General features: G+C 38.6%; 1 protein-coding gene across 1 annotated transcript in view; it reads right to left on the bottom strand.

Moving 5' to 3' along the window:
• Positions 1-6,504: 6,504 nt before the first annotated feature.
• The window catches only part of LOC126235904 (uncharacterized), a 97,361-nt gene continuing 84,314 nt past the window's right edge, over positions 6,505-19,551 (bottom strand). Inside the window, exon 6 of the mRNA XM_049944851.1 lies at positions 6,505-10,299. Coding sequence (XP_049800808.1) covers positions 9,372-10,299 — 928 coding nt within the window. The 3' untranslated portion in view covers positions 6,505-9,371. The remainder of the gene's footprint in view (positions 10,300-19,551) is intronic.

Genomic DNA, 19,551 nt, shown 5'->3' with positions numbered 1-19,551 from the left:
AGTTGCATACTTCATCAATAACAGTTCATCAAAGTTAAGTGTTGAGTAGCATACTATGGCAGGCACCAAAAACCATTTACTAAGCAACATCTGACAAAATTGGGTGTGACCCCTCTTCCCAGCATCCATGCACTGCACACTATTTGAGCTAATTCACAACCTGGTCCACCTGGGTATACAACCCACGATGACTAAACAATTTGTGTGGCCTAGTATCAAATGGGACTGTCCTACTTGGACACAGACCTGCCTGACGTGCCAATGCAGGGAGGTTGGGCGTCATGCACACCCAGCCCTTGGTCACTTCAACATACCATTTGCACAATTGCGGTATGTACATTTGGATGCAGTTAGACCCCTTCCCGAATAGGAATGTTTCAGATATGACGACAGGAAAAGAATCGCAACACTGAGAAGTAGTTGTGTGACATAAACAAAAGCAGGCAGAAATGTTTCTACACCTGAAAGCTAACGTCTATTCAAATTTTGCACCAATCACACAAGAGTGGTGCTAGTAGCACCACTATGTGGATGCAAATCAAGTTTGCTTCAAATACACCCTATGACGGTCATGAGCATTAATTACCTTTGAGACTGAACGTGGTGAGTTGATGTCAGTCAAGAATGCCTTTAGGCAACAAAGACACCATTATCAACACCTCAATTGAGTTTGAATGACGTTATGTAATAGGGCTACGAAAAGCTGGATGTTCCTTCTGCAACTCTGTGGAAAGGCTTGGCAGCAATACAGCCACTGTACGTGATTGCTGGCAGCAGTGGTGACAAGAATGTACCGCCACAAGAATACTTACCTTATCAGTCCACATAATTTTCAACATTTGTATGTAGCGCCACATCTCAAATGATTAGGTTCTCTTCTGCTCTGGTTTTCCAAGAGTCCATGTTTCACTACCATACAATGCTCTAGACGGCCACATGGCATTACCGAGAGGGAAGGCCATCATGTTCAGCATGGCTCTAGTGCATCGTATTGCATCTGCAGCAGCAATATGAGTGGTAATTGGCACCACAGTGACAAAACTAACTGTTACAAATTGGTTACTTCAAGGACATCTCCAAGCCAGAAGTGCTGTAGTACACATTTCACTGAGCCCAAACCACCGCCATTTGCGACTTCAGTGACGTCAAATGAGAGCTCGCTGTAGGGCAGGGTGGAAGTCTTGTCTTTTACAATGAAAGCTGATTCTGTCACAGTGCCAGTGATGGCCGTGTGTTGGTTTGAAGGGGGCTAGTTGAGGGCCTGCAGCCAACTTGACTGTGTACTAGACACACTGGACCTACACCTGGAGTTTAGGTCTGTGATGCTATTTTGTATGGCAGTAGGAGCACTCTCACAGTTACCCCACACACCCTGACTGCAAACTTGTATGTCAATGTGGAGATTCTACCTGTTGTGCTGCCATTCATGAACAGAATTCCAGGGGGTGTTTCCTAACAGGATAATGCTCGCCCATACCGCTGTTGTAACCCAACATGCTCTATAGAGTGTCAACATGTTGCCTTGGCCTGCTCAGTCACCAGATCTGTCTCCAATCAAGCACTTATGGGACATCATCGGACAACTACTCCACTGTCAACCACAACCAGCATTAATCATCCTCCAAGTGCAATAGTCATGGAACTCCATCCCAAAAACTGGTATCCATTACCTGTACCACACAGTACCTGCACATTTGCATGCTTGCATTCAATGTTCTGACAGTTACGCCACTTATTATTATACTAGCATTTGACATTTGTATGAGATGCAAACTATGGGCCTCATTGTCTGGTGGGAAAATTAGGGTAATTGGCGTAACAGAACCAAAACTTGAATAGCATGTCATCAATAAAGTGCTGCCTTGTTTGAGCAGCCTTCTTAAGTCTTTACAGCATAAACAAACTCAAACAAGCCCAAAGGCATGATAATAGCCATTTCATGAATATCGTCAGGATTCATAGTGGTTTGCAGGTATTGCAGTCAATGACACTAAACACAGAGGCATTCGTCAAAATGTTTGTGAAATCGGGGTTACCGGTATTCAGAACTAGGTGCTTGTCCAGCACAATGCGCACATTGAGAGCTCTGTAATCACCATACAACCTGATAGATCCATCTTTCTTTGGGAACCAATTTGACGAGTGAAGCACAGGAACTTTCAGAAGGTCGTCAGCAGTAGTCTACAAGGTCTTTGACACACCAAGGGACTGGACATAGTGATGATCTTATGTACCATTCTGTTTTTAATGGCATAAGCACAAACTAGCCTTGCAGGGAAGAGCACAAAGACGTGTCAGTCAGAGACCAGCAATATGTAGGGGTCTGAAGAATATATTCTTCATAATACTGTATAATGTAAACGAATGGATAAAAAAAAATCTACTCACAAAGTGGCAGCAGGAAAGATTCTTTCTTTCACATCTTGTCTAGTACGTCTCCCCTGAACCGGGGTTCGAGTAGGCTTTTGCTGGACAGCTAGTGTCCCTAGTCAATCATCTGCCAATTTAGAATTTTCACCATTTCTTTGATGCTCTCCTGTAAGTCAAACAAACCTGTGACCTTTCATGCAGTGCTTTTCTGTATAGGACAGGTTCAATATTGCCCGCAAGTCCTATTTCACACGGTCCCTGCATTGGTGTTTCGCAATCACTCTCTTTAATATTTTGGGTCATGATGACTTAAAAAAAAAAAAAAACTAGAAAGGTTTCCTTTCTAGTTTTGGCCCTCGATTTTTGTAGGTCACATTATGGGCACAAATTATTCACAGGCGTTTTCCTTCACACGCATCCAAAAATATGGTGCTCCAAATCAATTTCATCAATTTTATAATAAACAGAGCTCTGGTGGCAGTGACAAGGTTCATGAAATTGTTTCAACACTTATAAAACTTAAGCAATATTTGAATATTAACACTACAAAATATCACAAATCGCGTCATCGCAAGCGGACTGTGATTTTTAAAAAAGATATCACACACCAAAGTAATAGATTAATTGTTATGTTAACTTTTATTAATTCTCAGATTACCATGTTATTAGCAAAGCAAACAATTGCCCCCAGGGCACTGAAGTTAGTTTTGTCATCTTGTTAAATAAATTCCGCTTTTATAAACTTAATTTTTTCCATGCTTGGGTCCACTGGTTGACTAAAATGGTCTATTCCTTTCCACGGAGGGTGTCAGTTTATTGCTAGTGCCCAATTTCAACTGTTCACTTAATTTCATTTACTCATTTTCATTTTCTTGTAAGTACAGCATTAGCAGACCACACGTACGAATATCAATAGCTCCAATGGCAAAACAATACTAAGCAACGAAGAGAAAGCAGAAAGGTGGAAGGAATATATAAGGACCCATATAGTGTAATCAAACTTGTGGACAATATTGTATAAAGAGAATAAGTAGGTGAACATGGACAGGAGAAATCATTTGAGAATAACTTAACAGAGCGCTGAAAGACTTAAGTGGAGTAGATACTTTCCTTCAGAATTAATGAGATCCTGAGAAAGCCAGCCATGACAGCAAAATTCCACATGGTGTGCATTATATATGAGACAGGGGGAATGCCCCCAGACTTCAGGAAAAATTGTGATAATTCCAATTCCAAAGAAGGCAGGTGCTGACTGGTGTGAACACTATCAAACTCTCAATTTCGCCCATAATGGTTGCAAAATATTGACACAAATGATTTACAGAAGAATGGAAAAACTGGTCGAAGTCAAACTCGGGGAAGGTCAATTTGGATTCTGTAGAACTGTAAGAACACGACACAATATTGACCCTAATTTTTATCTCAGAAGATTGTTTGAAGAAATGCAAACCTATGTTGTATAATTAGAGAAAGCTTTTGACAATGTTGACTGGACTACACTGTCTGAAATTTTGAGGGTAGTAGGGAAAAAATAGAGTGAGCAGAAAGCCATTTGCAACTAGTACAGAAACCAGATTGCAGCTGTAAGAGTCAAAGGACATGACAGGGAAGCAGTAGATGAGAAGCAAGTAAGAAAGAGTTGTAGTCTAGCCCTCATGTTATTCAACTTTTGTACACTGATCAAGCAGCAAAGGAAACAAATGAGAAATTTGATAAGGGAGTTAAAGTTCATAGAAAAGAAATAAAAACTTTGAGGTTTGCCAATGACATTTTAATTATATCAGAAACGATAAAGTGCTTGGAAAAGCAGTTGACCAGAAAGGATAGTGTCTCAAAAAGAGATTATATGATCTCAATTTCATTAAATCCATATTTATTATATTCAATACACAGAATCAGTGGAAAACAGGTGTTAGAGACATCAACAAAAGTAAGACAAGGGTAATGGAGTATAGTCAAATCAGTTGATGCTGAGGGACTTAGTTTAGGAAATGGGATACTAAGTAGACAAGTTTTGCTATTTGGGTAGCAAAATAACTGATGATGGTGAAGGCAGAGGGGACATGAAAAACAGACTGGTTGCTCCATGGAAAGCATTACTGAAGAAGAGGACTCTGTTAACATTGAATTTAACTTTAGATGTTACGAAGTTGTTTCTGAAGACACAGCCTGGAGTGCAGCCTTGTACAAAAGCGAAAAGGGAATGATAAGCAGTTCAGACAAGAAGAGAGTAGAACCGTTTTAGATGTGTGCTATAGCAGAACTTTTATTACATGGATAGATAAGTAACTAATGAGTTGATACTGAATCTAACTAGAGAAAAAAAATTATGGTACAACTTGACTAAAAGTAGGGGTCAGTTGATAGGACACATTGTGAGGCATACAGGAACTGTCAATTAGGTAGTGGAAGTAAGTGTGGGAGGTAAAAATTGTAGAGGGAGACCTAAGTATGAATACAGTAATCAGGTTTAAATGGATGTAAGATGCAGTAGTTATTCTCAGATGAAAAAGCTTGCACAGAATAGACTAAAATGGAGAACCATGTCACACCCGTCTTCGGACTTAAGATGGAGACGTCAACGGCAATGGCATATCATTGTATCACACGATGGTGTGAATTACGGGGCAAGGAAAGTTTCTGAAGAAGAGAAATTTGTTAACATCAAGTATAGATTTATGTGTCAGGAAGTCGTTTCTGAAAGTATTTGCATGGAGTGTAGCCACGTATGGAAGTGAAACATGGACGATAAATAGTTTAGACAAGAAGAGAATAGAAGCTTTTGAAATGTGCTACAGAAGAATGCTGAAGATTAGATGGATAGATCACATAACTAATGAGGAGGTATTGAATAGAATTGGGGAGAAGAGGAGTTTGTGGCACAACTTGACTGGAAGAAGGGACCGGTTGGTAGGACATGTTCTGAGGCATCAAGGGATCACCAATTTAGCATTGGAGGGCAGCGTGGAGGGTAAAAATCGTAGAAGGAGACCAAGAGATCAATACACAAAGCAGATTCAGAAGGATGTAGGTTGCAGTAGGTACTGGGAGATGAAGAAGCTTGCACAGGATAGAGTAGCATGGAGAGCTGCATCAAACCAGTCTCTGGACTGAAGACCACAACGTCAACGTGTTCTACACAACTGTGTACAAATGCTGACAGTTTAATGAGGCAGCAGAATAATTTTGAATGAAAACTTTGCAGCACCACCTTCCTGAACTTTAATGTCTAAGACCGAGAATTGAGAGTGATGTGAAAACATAGCTCTGATATATGCCCTGTGTTGGAAACTAAATTGTTAGATTTGTGATCCAAATTTATTTTAAATGGCAGATACATCCCATTAAATTACAACTTGGACAAAATATGCTACATTAATGCTTAACATAGCATAAGCTCAGAGACTGTTCACACTGGTTTTATAGTATAATGTATGTCCTTATTACTCTCTCCAACTAGCTCAGACACTGTTACCACTTAAGAAGGAGCCATTACAGCAATGGTCAGTACAAAGCCAATCGACACATTTACAGCCTCTATTCCAAAATCACTTCTTGCCAGTTGACCATAGATTGAGAATATAGTTTGTTGGAAGTAACATCAATAAACCGAATGCCCATGGCAACAAATATTCTGTTATGAAAATTTCCCTTTGGAACAAAGAATTCACATACTTCACAACCCATGCCATCTGGATCTCACCCCCCGCCCCCCTCCCCCTTCCCCTTCCCTCAGCTTCACAGACTGGAGTTATCCTCACAACACATCCTTTGTTCCCGTTATCCTTCTGGACTCATTCTCCATTAGCCTTCTGGACTCATTCTCCTCTAGTTCTCTGGCACAGGTCGACCTCCACATGACAGACCTATACTGTGCCAGAGGACCCTAACTCCGCTCATACTGCACCCACAACGTCTTCCACATAGCCTCCACTTCCTCTGTTTTGTCGTTCCCTTATAATGCACTACTCCATGTTATCACACTGCTCCCCACCTCCTTTCTCCCCTCAACACAACCTCTTACCCCTATCAATGGCTGAACTGTAGTCTCTGTCACAAAATCGAAATAATAATTCAAAGTTCTTTGTATACACATTTATTAGAAAAGAGATTATATAATATTCAAAAAGTGACTATACATAACTAGAAAAAGAGATCATCAAATACACATCTAAAAAGTCATTACACTTAAGCTATTGGAAGCTTTATGTTGCAATTTATTCATTGATAATAATTTAGTATTTCTTGAGCACTGTTGGTAAAACCACTGCAGAACCTCCTATGCTGTTAAGTGTGGTTCAAACAAGTAATTTTCTTTAAACAATGATAAGTGCACAATTTGTTCTTTTACAAAAACTTTCAAAAATAACTGAACAACATCAGTACAACTTTATACAAACATTATGAAAAGAAAACCAGAAACACCATGACAGCATTATATATTGGATAACAAAAAGAGTCAACAAGAGTTCCTGATTTTAACAGATAAAGTAAATTTTAATTACCATCTTTTGAGAAATAAAAGTTTCCCTACTCTTAGCTGAAATTAATAGTGATGAAATAATTGTGAAAACTTAAATTTTTATACCAGACTAGCATTCTCAACCTGGAAGAGGTGGGAAACATGCAAGAAATGAAAATCTTAAATCAGTCTGTGAGGCATGCACAATTAATGCAATTCAGCCCACTGCCTGGCAGAAGCAAGTATTCTGGTTTAAGTCCCAGTCCAGCAAACAATTTCAACATGTCACAAATATTTCAAATTCATTTGCATCTACTGCCTCCTTTTACACTACAAATTGACAATTTCCATGCCAGAAATTCTCAGAAGGTAATAAAAAATTACAAGTCAATCATTCATAAGCAGATGAATGAAGGATGACGCTTAGGCACACTAAAATTGAAAAAAATAAAAACCATAGAATTGCACTACAAGGTAAAGTAGTTCTCAACCTGAAAGTTGGTCTGAATGTGGCAGTGCTTTAGAAAGGTTCTACTGTAGTGGTATGTCCCTACTGTAGTGGTATGTCCTTGCCTCCCTCTGATCTTTGAACTGACTGACCTAGACAGTAAAAGAGGGACCTACAGATTAAAGTAGACTCTAAATCACAATACAAACTTACAATTTTCATATAATAAATCATTTCCAGGTGAAAGAAGTGATAACTGGTAGGAAAAAATATCCCATGACCAACCAAGGACTGGATCCTGGACCTTTGGATTCAGTCTGACTACTGTGTCACACTGAGGTGACCCTTTAGGTGTGCCTGCATGCTACCCGAGATTCATCTGCAAGACGACTGTAGTCCATCTTCAACTTTTGTTCAGTACTAGAGAACTGTGAAGGTGGTTCGATGAACCCTCTGCCAGGCACTTAAATGTGGTTTGCAGAGTATCCATGTAGATGTAGATTTACTCATTATCTTCAATGGGCAAGTAAACATTGTTCTTCCCATCTACAAATCTCTAGTTCTTTAGAGAAATAAAGGCAAAGGAACACTAATACACTACTGATCATGATAAAAAAAAACTGTTCAAATTACAACGGAAGACAACTTCTCACATTAAATAAATACAGGCATTTTAAGAGACTCTCAAAAATATACTTGACGTACTAAAAATTTTCTGTTTTAGATACTTCCTGTAAATAATCATTTCACATATGAAAAGTTTACAGAATTCAAATAATGGAAGCTTTACATACTTGGTGACTTTTATTATATGGTCATTAGGCCACAATCTAAGGCATGCCTCAGTGCATAACGTTTTGTGAAAGCCTGCAAGGTATGGTCAATGGAAGCTTCAGTTTCATTCAGATATAAAATTCACAGACAAAGCTGCACAAACTGCTGAATGAGTCTCATTCGTGTGCTGCAGTGGACCTATGTTACTCATTAAAAAGTTAACTTACATGATTCAACTTTCTCATGTTCGTGTATTCACTTGTAAAGCAAATGAGAGAAAAGACATCACTAAAACTGAAGACAACAGTTGTATTATAACGGTTGTTTTGTAAAAGAGACAATTGTGGAAGAATAATGTAAATACTTTGTTTCTCATCATCATCATCATCATCATCCAATTTTTGAAAACTGGCTACACACTCATGATGATTTCTCCCATTTTTTCCATTTTATAGAAAATACAAAACTTCTTAGATTTTTTCAAAAATCTGTATCTGGGCTATTTTAAAATATCTCAACTTATCTCAGTTTCATATCCTAATAGTGGCACTAGGAAACTCATATCACTTCGACACACATATATAGTAATCAAATGTTCAAAAAATTAATAAATACACACACTTTGGCAGTATAAAATCTCATGATAAGCATACCATACATTTTGTCCTCAATTTCTGCAAACAGTGTAATCTAGAAAGTGACAAAATGTAATTGGTAATTGAGAAAGACGAAATCAATATGAACTACTGACAGTAAAACACACAATACACATTCAAAAGCTTAATTGGAAAGCAAGCATTATCTTTTGTGTTGTAAGACTATATAATTAAACCTATGACTATGTAACAGTGATAAAACTCTTATGTAAGAATAATCATAAATAAAAAAAAAATAACAACCATTACAAAAATTTGTACACATAACAAATGACCACAAATCTCTGAATAAAATAACTGGTAACAACAGAAACTTAAGGGCTCTGTACCAGTCACACTTAAGTGCAATACACTTACTTGTGGACACAATCATTATTAGCCATTACAGGCCATCCTAAATGAACTATTTATAAGTTTTTACGCATCTGCAGAATTTGTATGTATTATACACATAAAAAGACTGCATTTGGCAAGGTTTTACCAAATTATTTACATAAGACAAGTAAGAAAACCTGATACAAAAATCAGTTACAGAAAAAATAAATATATGCCTTTCAAGAACTTATAATATGCCCTTAAAAAGTCATTCATTACTGCTGATGACAGATAAATGACAAAAATAGCTTAATGTATGGAAAGTACAGTCAAAGCACACAGGTACCTAAACAACAACAGGTAATGACAGCTTGACAGACTTCCTAGGGCATGTAGAACTTTTGCGGCTTCCTCTGCGACGTCTTCTGTTTCCCTTTCCACGGATTTCAGTGTCATCACTGTCTGTACTAATATCTCTGAGAACGCCAGTTCCATCACTGTCATCACTCTCAGACCAAATCTTAGTGTGTGCCTTGAGGTGAGCCACCAGGGTAGCATTGCGTGAGAATCGCTGCCCACAGACGCAACAACTATACCGTTCAGAATCCCCAGCTGATGTACCTGCTTTGAATCGTACCTCACCACCAGTTTCTGTCTCACTGCTATTACTTTCTCCCCCTTCATCACACATGTGGCTATATGCAGTCTCCCGAGTCACAAACATACGCTCACAAGCTTCACAAGTGTAGATATCACACGCAGCTGGAATACGTGTGACAATAATGCCTGGCCGCTCTTCCATTGTCTTATTCTCTTCTAATGGTTCACTTGTCAGTTCTGACGATTTATGGAATTCTTTACTGCTTCTGTTTACATTTCCATTATCGGAATCCCGATTTTCTTGAGAATTACAAATATTATTACAAACATCTTCGCTGGTGTCAGAAGCTCCATCTGTGAGACGATTCTTTGGAATGGTAATTTTTAAAACATTTTTAGGAGCTAGTACTCTTCTTTCTCCCTCATCTGGCTTGTTTGCATAATTAGTATCTTTTTCTTGTGATATAAAAAATGATCCTCCATGTTTTCGATTTATCTTTGACAGTTTTGTAGCTGCACTGGCAGACATGTCAGCCTGCTGAGCACCAGGTCTTCGCCGTCGACAGCCAGATGGGCATCCTTCTCTGCTAGCACTAGTCCTTCTTGAGCCAATGCTGACCTGGAGGGATTTCTTCTGCTGCTCTTTCATCTGCTTCCTCACATGTGCAATGCCCCTGTACAGAGAGATGTATTTATAAGAATGCACCCACAACTTGAATTCAGTGTTTCATTCTATCACATGAAACATAATTACTGAGATTCAATATCATGTCAAAATGTAAGCCTTTTTTTAATTTATGGTTCTCATGCCACTGAAGTACTAGTAACCTCAAAAAAAACTTTCCCTTAGCTTACAATAAAAGAACGCAAATTTTTTTTCCTTTCACTACTAGGATGGATACTGAAGCAATTTTCATAATGACCGGATTGTTTTATGCAGTGACTCTGCATTTATTTCTCTATGCGAAATGTGGGTCAAATTCTGTTAATAAATGGAATTATTTCTCCTTGAAAACTGTTACATATTATTATTTCAAGTACGGTTCATTTTTAATTTTGCAGATGTTGCTCAGCCCTTTCATTGCGACATTTACTGTTTAATTTGCAAGAGCTCATCAGTTCTGAAGTGATTGTATCACAACTGTTAGCTGATGTGATGAACTGAATCTATATCTTTGTCAGTTTTCATCATGTGATACCAGTGTAACTAGTTCTTTTTCTTGAAGACACACTACTCTCAGTCGAGATTGTCTCCCCCGGTACACGATAAGTTTGGAGTCGTCCAACTGATCATTCTTACCAGACTTCAGTTCATAAGTGAACAGGCTGGACAGAGGCTTCCACTGTTCCAATAATCAAAATAAACATTTGCTCAACGGAAGCAATGGGTGCAAACATTCTTCAAAAATTTCTCTATTCTTGACATTATACAGGGTGAGTCACTAACTATTGCCACCAAGAATAACTCCGAAAGTATGACAGGAGCTGAAAAGCTTGTGGGACAAAAGTTGCATGGGACAACTGGGGCCATAATATGACATTGGTTTTTTATTGCTAGGTGGGGTCGCATCAGAGATATGAAGGTCAACTTTGTTTTCTTAAATGGGATGCTATAGTTTGGTACTTATTTTTTGATAGCGGCTATCGAGACGAATCCAATGATGTGTAACAATAAGGTCTCTGAAGGTCAACAAAGGCCACAAAGGAGGCATGAATGTTCATTTACAGAAGGTATTAGAAGTGATGACCACTGGTATCAATGCAGTGCTGCAATCTTCTTATTATGGATTGAGTGGTATTCCTTATCACATGGGCACTTATCAAAGCTCATGCTCAGACAGTTCTCTCTCGAATATCTTCAGGTGTAGTTGGAACACCTATATATACAACGTCTTTTACGAATCCCCTAAAGAAAAAGTCCAGAGGCGTAAAGTTTGGCGAATGAGACAAGCTACGACACATCTCTTCTGTGTCCAACCCAACAATTTGGGGATTGTCTCTGCAACTCATTTCTAGCCATCAGCAAAAAATGTGGCGGACACCTATTGTGTTGATACCACATTTTGTTCCTTGTTCCTAAAGGTATTTCTTCCAATAACAGACCTAATGTTTCTTGCAGAAATGTGGTGTACTTCCTACCATTAATATTTCCTTTGATGAAATAGGGGCCTATAATTCTGTCCTCCAGAATCCCACACCATACATTCACAGACCACAGTTTTTAGTGCACAACTTACTGCAGTCAACATGAATTTTCAGTTGCCCAATAATTCATGTTACGCAAATTAACATTTCCATGGTTCGTGAATGTAGCCTCATCAGTAGTTAAAATCAAATAAATAAATGTGTCATCCCTCTGAATCTGAAGTTGAGACCATCGGCAGAATTCAATGCGACACATACAATCTTCGTGGAGACTGATATGGTAAGGATGATATTTATGGCGATGCAGAACACTAACAACACTACTCTGGCTCATGCCAGATTCCCTTGCGATTTGATGTGAACTAACACAAGGATCTTGAACCACAGTGGCAAGAGTACCAATTTCCTTTGCCAGATATGTTTCCGATACGTTAAAGATACATTGTTCTCAATATATCATACACATATTTAAATATACGAGTGGACGTGTAGGGTGAGTACGTTGAGGATATCTTTCAGCGTAAAAGTCTCCAGCTCTCACTGAATTTTGTTGGCATTCTCTGTAAATGAGAAGCATATCAACTTGCTCTTCGAAGGAATATATCATTCACATTCACTTATTTCAATGATACTAGTCTTACCATTCCTATTAGTGTTGTACTGCAAAACCATCAAATGGTGTTTACATGTCAGTGGCATGTTAGATGGATACACGGTATTCAGCGAATAATTACTATTTGTATGATATACAGGAGAGAATTGCCAGAGCACGTGCTTCGATAAGTGCCAAAGTGATAAGAAATACCACTGAATCCATGATAAGAAAACTGCAGCACTGCACTGATACCAATGGTCACCACTTCGAACACCTTCTGTAAATGGACATTCATGCCACCCTTTTGACCTTCAAAGATCTTACTGTTACACATCACTGGAATTTTCTCAATACCCCTATCAGAAAATAAGTACCAAACTATAGCATCCCATTCAAAAAAACAAAGTTGACCTTTATATCTTTGACGCAACCCCGCCTGGCAACAAAAAACCCATGTCATATTATGGTCCCAATTGTCCCATGCAACATTTGTCCCACAAACTTTTCAGCTACTATCATACTTTCGGAGTTATTCTAAGTGGCAATAGTTAGTGACTCACCCTGTATAATTTCCGCAATTCTTTCAATTTCTCCTTTCTCTTTGTACCCCTTTGCAATAAACAGTTTATGTCCACTAAATAATCATCAATTTGGAATGGCAGACATGTAGCTCCCTATTTTGTAGGCAAATTTGACAAATGTCAAGGACATCCAACAACAAAGGCATTATGCATATAATTTTTCAACATGCCTTCAACTCCATTCCTCATTCCAACCATTACAGGTGCATTATTACAACTGGCTTGAGTGACATATTATTGAAACTGGATTATATGCATTACAAAAACCTTACAATATGCACAAAAAATACTTAAAATGCCTGAAGAGTGACGAAATATGCAAGATCAAATAATAAAAAAAACATGGTAGCTACTGTGTGCATTATAAGAGTCAAACCTGTGCATATCAATTACAAGGAAGAGCACCAGTCACGCAAAAAATCAGTATATTTAGAATGCTGATATCATTTTCTGAATACTTTCTTGTAGAGGTTAGGAATCTCTGGGATTTTTTCTAAAAATCTGCAAAATGAGGACGTACACCATGTTTCAAGAATTGTTCCTTCTTTGCTATTGTTGTCGGTAACAAGAGCATGTGATGCGAGTGAGTCGCAGCAAAACAATTGATATGCACAGGACCAACTTTGAGATCGCACACAGAGGGGTATGCTTAAAAACTCTATTTAAAAGACAAGATTCAAGCATGAATTTTTTTGAACAGCATTAACTTTTAATTAATACTATTGGACCAAAGCATAATTTACAATTTATTTTACAGTTTTCTACTACTGTAAAGATAAATGACCGAGTACTGTTCCAAATGTTTGGTAGTAAGACTGTATCTTCAATCACTCAAAATATTTTTATAAGCAGAAAAGAACCATTCTACATCAACTAAGGTAACTGGGCAGTATTTGAATCTGGGTGCTATGTCGGCACTTATTGTTTCTGGTAAAACTTCACCCGTCCCATTAATAAAACTATCAATTTGGCACTAGGGTTCAAAGCCTGGGTTATTGTTTAAAATGTTTTCAAACTTCTTTAAGTTTTATTGGGAACACCTCCGGCAATGAGGAGTGCACTAGAATAATTTTATTCATAAACCAAATAGATTCATTCAACGCCAAATCTTGAGTTTCAAGCTTTTGAATACTTGCAGACATATGGAAAAAATGAGTGCTAATCACAGCAATGTCTTTTTTAATACTGGCATCATTAAATCTTCCTTGCACTGGCAAACTGCCAAAGCCTCTGCACTATTGAAGTTGTATACTACCCCTCTAATGGCCTCGAAATTTTCATTGTAAAACAAACCCATGTAACCCAACGAATTACCACAGGGAAGTAAAGGCACATTTGGTAGTTTTTCTTTGTATGTCTTGATGCAAGCAGGAGCCTTTAGAAACACTTTCTTTGTGGATGAAATCAGTTTATTTACATTCACAAATGTGGAACGTACTTCTTCAGCAAGGCGACGTACTCTAAGAGCAAAGCATGTCACATGAATCAAATTGGGATAAAATATTCGGAGGGCTTTTCCTGCTTTGATCATATGGGGAGCAGCATGTGAAATAAACACAAACACCCTTTCATCTGCAAAAGATGCTGGAAATATTTTTCCAATACCCTCATTCAGAAATCTGGCAATCGTATAATGATTTACTTTTTCAAGTTCTTTGGAGGCTGCTAAATAGGAAGAAGAAAGCTCTTCTTTTAAAGCACCAACAATTAAATTTGCAGTGTAATTCATTCGTTCGTTCATTCATTTCTGTGTCCGGTGAGCATTTCCAGGAGGTAGCAGCTCCGATGGCCTTGTTGTTTCCCTTGATCAGGTCTTGTGTTGTGCAGGGTTGTTCAAGTTGAGGACAAATTAGCAGGTGGGCCGGGTCTTGTGTTGTTCCGCACTTGCAGGATGTATCTCTATCAGCTGTAAGAATGCCCCATTTTCGCATGTTGGTCTTGCAAAGAGGAACACCCACCCTAAGATGACTGAGCGATCTCCAAATACGGTAGGGCAAGTCATTTCCTGGAGCTAGCTCTTCCTTTACAGGGATATCGGGTGGTAGCTTGCACATCCACCCAGTGATGTGGTTAGACTCTGGTGTTCCCTCTAGTGGTTGAGTCCTGGCGATGAAGCTCTTTCTCAACTTCAGTCAACGGACTACAGCCTGATAATCATGCTGTCCTCGAGTTCATTGTGTATTTCTTCCAAAACATTTACATAAATTGTCAGTATGTAATTTTTATGCAGTGTTGATTAATCTGGTATGAATATTTCTTGCAGTGAATGCTTCACATAGATCCATGTTACACCGACTTTTTTGTTTACCTTTGGACGAATTCCTGCTACTGCAACTTGCTGTTGTCAGAAGTTGTCATCAGAAGTTGTTGTCATGGTCCTTTCTTCTGCATTCCTGCGATATGAAGTCTTGTCTTGACATGCTCGTCTATTTGAAACTTGTAATAGTTCCAGGATTGTCAGCTAGCCACGAAACATCATTTCTGTTTTTTTGGGTGGCATGGCACACAATGCGTTACACACTACATACCGTAAACATGTTCAACTGTGTACAAGTAAATAGAAAGCTAAACAGAAACAATGAATGTGTGGCTAAAAGCTTGCATAGTTTAATTTAATTGTTGTCGATGCATACAGTATGACAGCAAAGGCGATTAACGGGGGTGCGGGTGTAGGAGCATTGATTCTGTCTGCTTGTTCCTGTTCCTCTCCTGTAATGATTTCGCTAGGCACTGGCCTCTTGGTTAGCGATTGATTGCTTGCAGTTCTAGGTCGCGGTCAATCTGTGTGACATCCAAACTACACTGAGTTGGAGACCACCCATCTAAATTTTTAAAATATTGTAAACACAGAGTGAAAATACGCATCACCATTAGTTTTTTGTTAAAATATGCAATAACCAGTGAAAAGGAGCCAAATATGCAAATGCATATGCAACATGCCAATGCATATAATCCGGTCTACGTATTACCCTACTTCAGAATGCTAAGGAGTGTTCCTACATCAAGATCAGTGGAATACTCTTTTGAGTTACGAGTTTTAATAAAGCTGCTTTCAATTTTTGGGTAGTCTTATTACAAATGGTAACAAATACATGATATAGCTCAGTTGGTAGAGCACTTGCCCACAAAAGGCAAAGGTCCCGAGTTCGAGTCTTGGTCCGGTACACAGTTTTAATCTGCCAGGAAGTTTCATATCAGCGCACACTCCACTGCAGAGTGAAAATCTCATTCTGAATATATGATATAAATTAGAACACTGTTTGTTGGTACTGTCAGTTGAAATAGAAAATGGCCTGTCTTTCAAAGTTTCTATGATTTCTTCTTGTTCCTTTTTTGCCATTTCTCCTATAACTGCAACAGTTTTTGTTCTTGCACACTTTTTCCAAATATGTGACTCACAAGGCCAGTGCAACTGAATGGCAAATTGTGTTTTAAAATAAATTATTTAAATAAGCATTCAACTTTTATCATCCCATCACTTTCACTTGTTCCAACATTCCAGTTCTTTATTGTTATTCACATCTTAATGTTTTCTTGGTGCTCTTTTGTTTCCATGTTTTTTGAAACATGCTTTCTCTACCATGTGACATACAAACACGACATCTGTAAAGAGCACAAAATGCAAACAATGGACCTTTCCTAGATTTGATAATACATGGAAACTATTATGAAATCTATTTCAAGAAAATGGAGTTATATATTTTTTGGTATAATGAAAAACAAAACATCAAATAAAAACACTAAGAATATTATGATACTGTGAAAATGATAGTTAATACTCACCATACAGCAGAGAAGCTGAGTTTCAGACAGGCACAGCAGAAAGACTGTCAGAAAGTAAGCTTTCGGCCAACATGGCCTCTTGAACCAGAGACTGTGGTCATGTGTGTGTGAGTTGCATTTGCAGAAGTGTGTATGTGTATTTTGCCTATTTCCGACAAAGGCCTTATTGGCTGAAAGCTCACTTTCTGCCAGTATTTTTGTTGTGCCTATCTGTGACTCAGTGGCTATGCTATATGGTGAGTAGCAACTATCCTTTTAACACTTAGGCGCCGACGCCCGTAAAAATACGGGCGTGCGCGGCCTGCCCGAAAGTCCGGCACCCGTAATTTTACGGGCGCGAGTTCTCGTTCTTCCCCTTCCTTCCTTTGTGTGTTCTTACGGCTCCCACTTGTCTGGGAGGCACTGCATGGACTGTAGTTCGAGTATTGGTCACTAGATGGTGTGGGCATGCTTTGGAAGGGTGTGTTTCCCTTTTCATTTGTCGTGTTTTGTGAGCGGCGATTTTTTCCCGTGCGGTCTCAATGGCGTCGACATGGCGAAGCATGGCTTGACGGACAAGGAAATTGCTCGCGAGTTACATCGTGATTTAGAAGAAAGTGATGTTGATTTGTCAGAGGAAGATATTGCAGATGACTCTGATGATGATGTGGACTATGTTCAAGAAGAAGTTTCTGGTAGTTCAGGTAAAGAATTCTGACAACAAAACATGTATAATTTTTGTTCAGATTTTCACTGAAAAAACTCTCAGTACATAATTATGATTTTATTTGCAAATACTACTCTTCTGATAGATTCAGAAGAGGAGAGCAGGTGTCCAAGCAATTCAGCAGCAAGTAATCCCGTCGATATTGTGCCTGAAAAACGAGCGAGACTGACGGCGAGGGGGAAGCCGAGACCTGCGCGCCGCATCGATTCTGAGGAAGGTTGGACGACTACTGATCGTGCACCAAACATCGATTTATTCTCAGGACAATCCGGAATATGCAATGTTGTCAGTTTAGACCAGAACAGTGCACCTATAGAATTTTTCTCATATTTCCTCACAGACAGTACGATGAAATATATAAAGGAACAAACTAATCTGTATGCTCAACAATGCATCAGGAAATTACGAAGCACGAATTCCCTTTCACCCACCTGCTCATTATCAACGTGGAAAGGAGTTACACTTATGGAAATAAGGAAGTTTCTGGCAATTGTAGTCCATATGTGTGTAAGTGTGAGGCCACGTATACAAGAGCACTGGTCCAAGAACCCTGTTGTGTCGTGTAATTTCTGTCCAAACATCTTGAGCTGTGACAGATTTCTTTCTATTTTGAGAAACTTCCTCATTAGTGATAATTCCTTAGCTAAGAGGAAAGGAGAAACTGGCTATGATCCACTGCACAAGGTGAGACCCCTCCTAGATAATGTGTGTGCTAATTTCCAGCGTGCGTATGCACCATCTCAAAAAATTACAATAGATGAAGGCATGTGTAAATTTCGAGGTAGTGTGTATTTAAAAACAGTACATGCCACAAAAACCAAATAAATACGGTATCAAACTGTACATGTTATCCGAATCTGACACAGGTTACATCTGGAATTTCTCTGTTTACGCAGGTAAAAGGTCTGACACAGTGACTCATGGTAAAGACATTGCTTGCAAATCTGTCAGGAAAAGGCTACACTTTGTTTACGGACAGATTCTACACAAGTCCAATACTTGCTTCAGAACTAGAAGCTGCAAAAACTGCTCTTGTGGGAACAACAAGAAAATCTCTGCAGGGATTGCCTTGTGCTATAAAAGATCCGAACCTTCAGCGAGGTGAACTTATTTTCAGGTGTAAAGGAAATATGTTAGCACTGTGTTGGAAGGACAAAAGAAATGTGCATATGATAAGTATAAGGCACACTGCTGAGATGGTCACTTTCACTGATCAGAGAGGAAGAGAGAAGTCAAAGCCAGCCTGTGTAGTGGACTACAATAAAAACAAGTTTTGTGTCGACTTATCAGATCAGCGATTGTCATACGGCGCATTTGAACATCGAACTGTGAAGTGGTGGAGAAAGTTGGCATTCCATGTTATACTAATGGTGGTTGTAAATTCCTGCATACTATATAATAAGGTTACTGGAAAACACCTCACAACATCTCACTTCATGACAGTTATCTGTGTAGATCGTGCACAAAGCAAAGATCTTGAACCCTGACCTGGTCCATCTGGACTCTCAAGACTATCAACTGGAAATCATTTCCTGGAAAAGATTGAGACAGAAGTAGGTAAGAAACAGAAACAAAAACAGTGTGTAGTGTGTTCTCTGAGAGGAAAAAAACTGACTGGAAAAGTGTGGCGAAAAGACACAAGCTACCAGTGTAATGAATGTAAAGTAGCATTGTGCAAAATGCCATGCTTCAAAATTTACGACACAAAGAGCAAAACTGCATCCTAAAATAGTTACAGGAAGTTACTGTAGATAAGACATACTGTATCCATCATAATTACAATTTCTGTGTAAAATTTAAAAAAAAAAAATCCTTCTAGAAAATACAGTGAATATACCCTTGACCAATTTTTCCTTTTTTCAAAAACAATGTTATTATTATAACGCTTTTCAAAAGTATGTATTAATTCAAGAGAAAGGTATTTTATATGGTTTTAAACAAGAAAGTCTAGGTCTTTCAATAAGAGTAATTTTATTGCTATAACTGAAACCTTTCATGAGTTATAGTAGTTTAAAGTACGTTAAAATCAGCCAGGCTTTATGGTAGACACCCGCGCGCAATGGCTCAGGACCCAAAGTGTTAATGACACTGTTATGTTCCATCCTGTACTTTCCAT

Source organism: Schistocerca nitens, chromosome 2, assembly GCF_023898315.1.
Source record: "Schistocerca nitens isolate TAMUIC-IGC-003100 chromosome 2, iqSchNite1.1, whole genome shotgun sequence".
NCBI classification, from domain to species: Eukaryota; Metazoa; Arthropoda; class Insecta; order Orthoptera; family Acrididae; genus Schistocerca; species Schistocerca nitens.
Note: the sequence above shows the minus strand (reverse complement) of the source record. Positions and strands in the feature narration are given on the sequence as shown.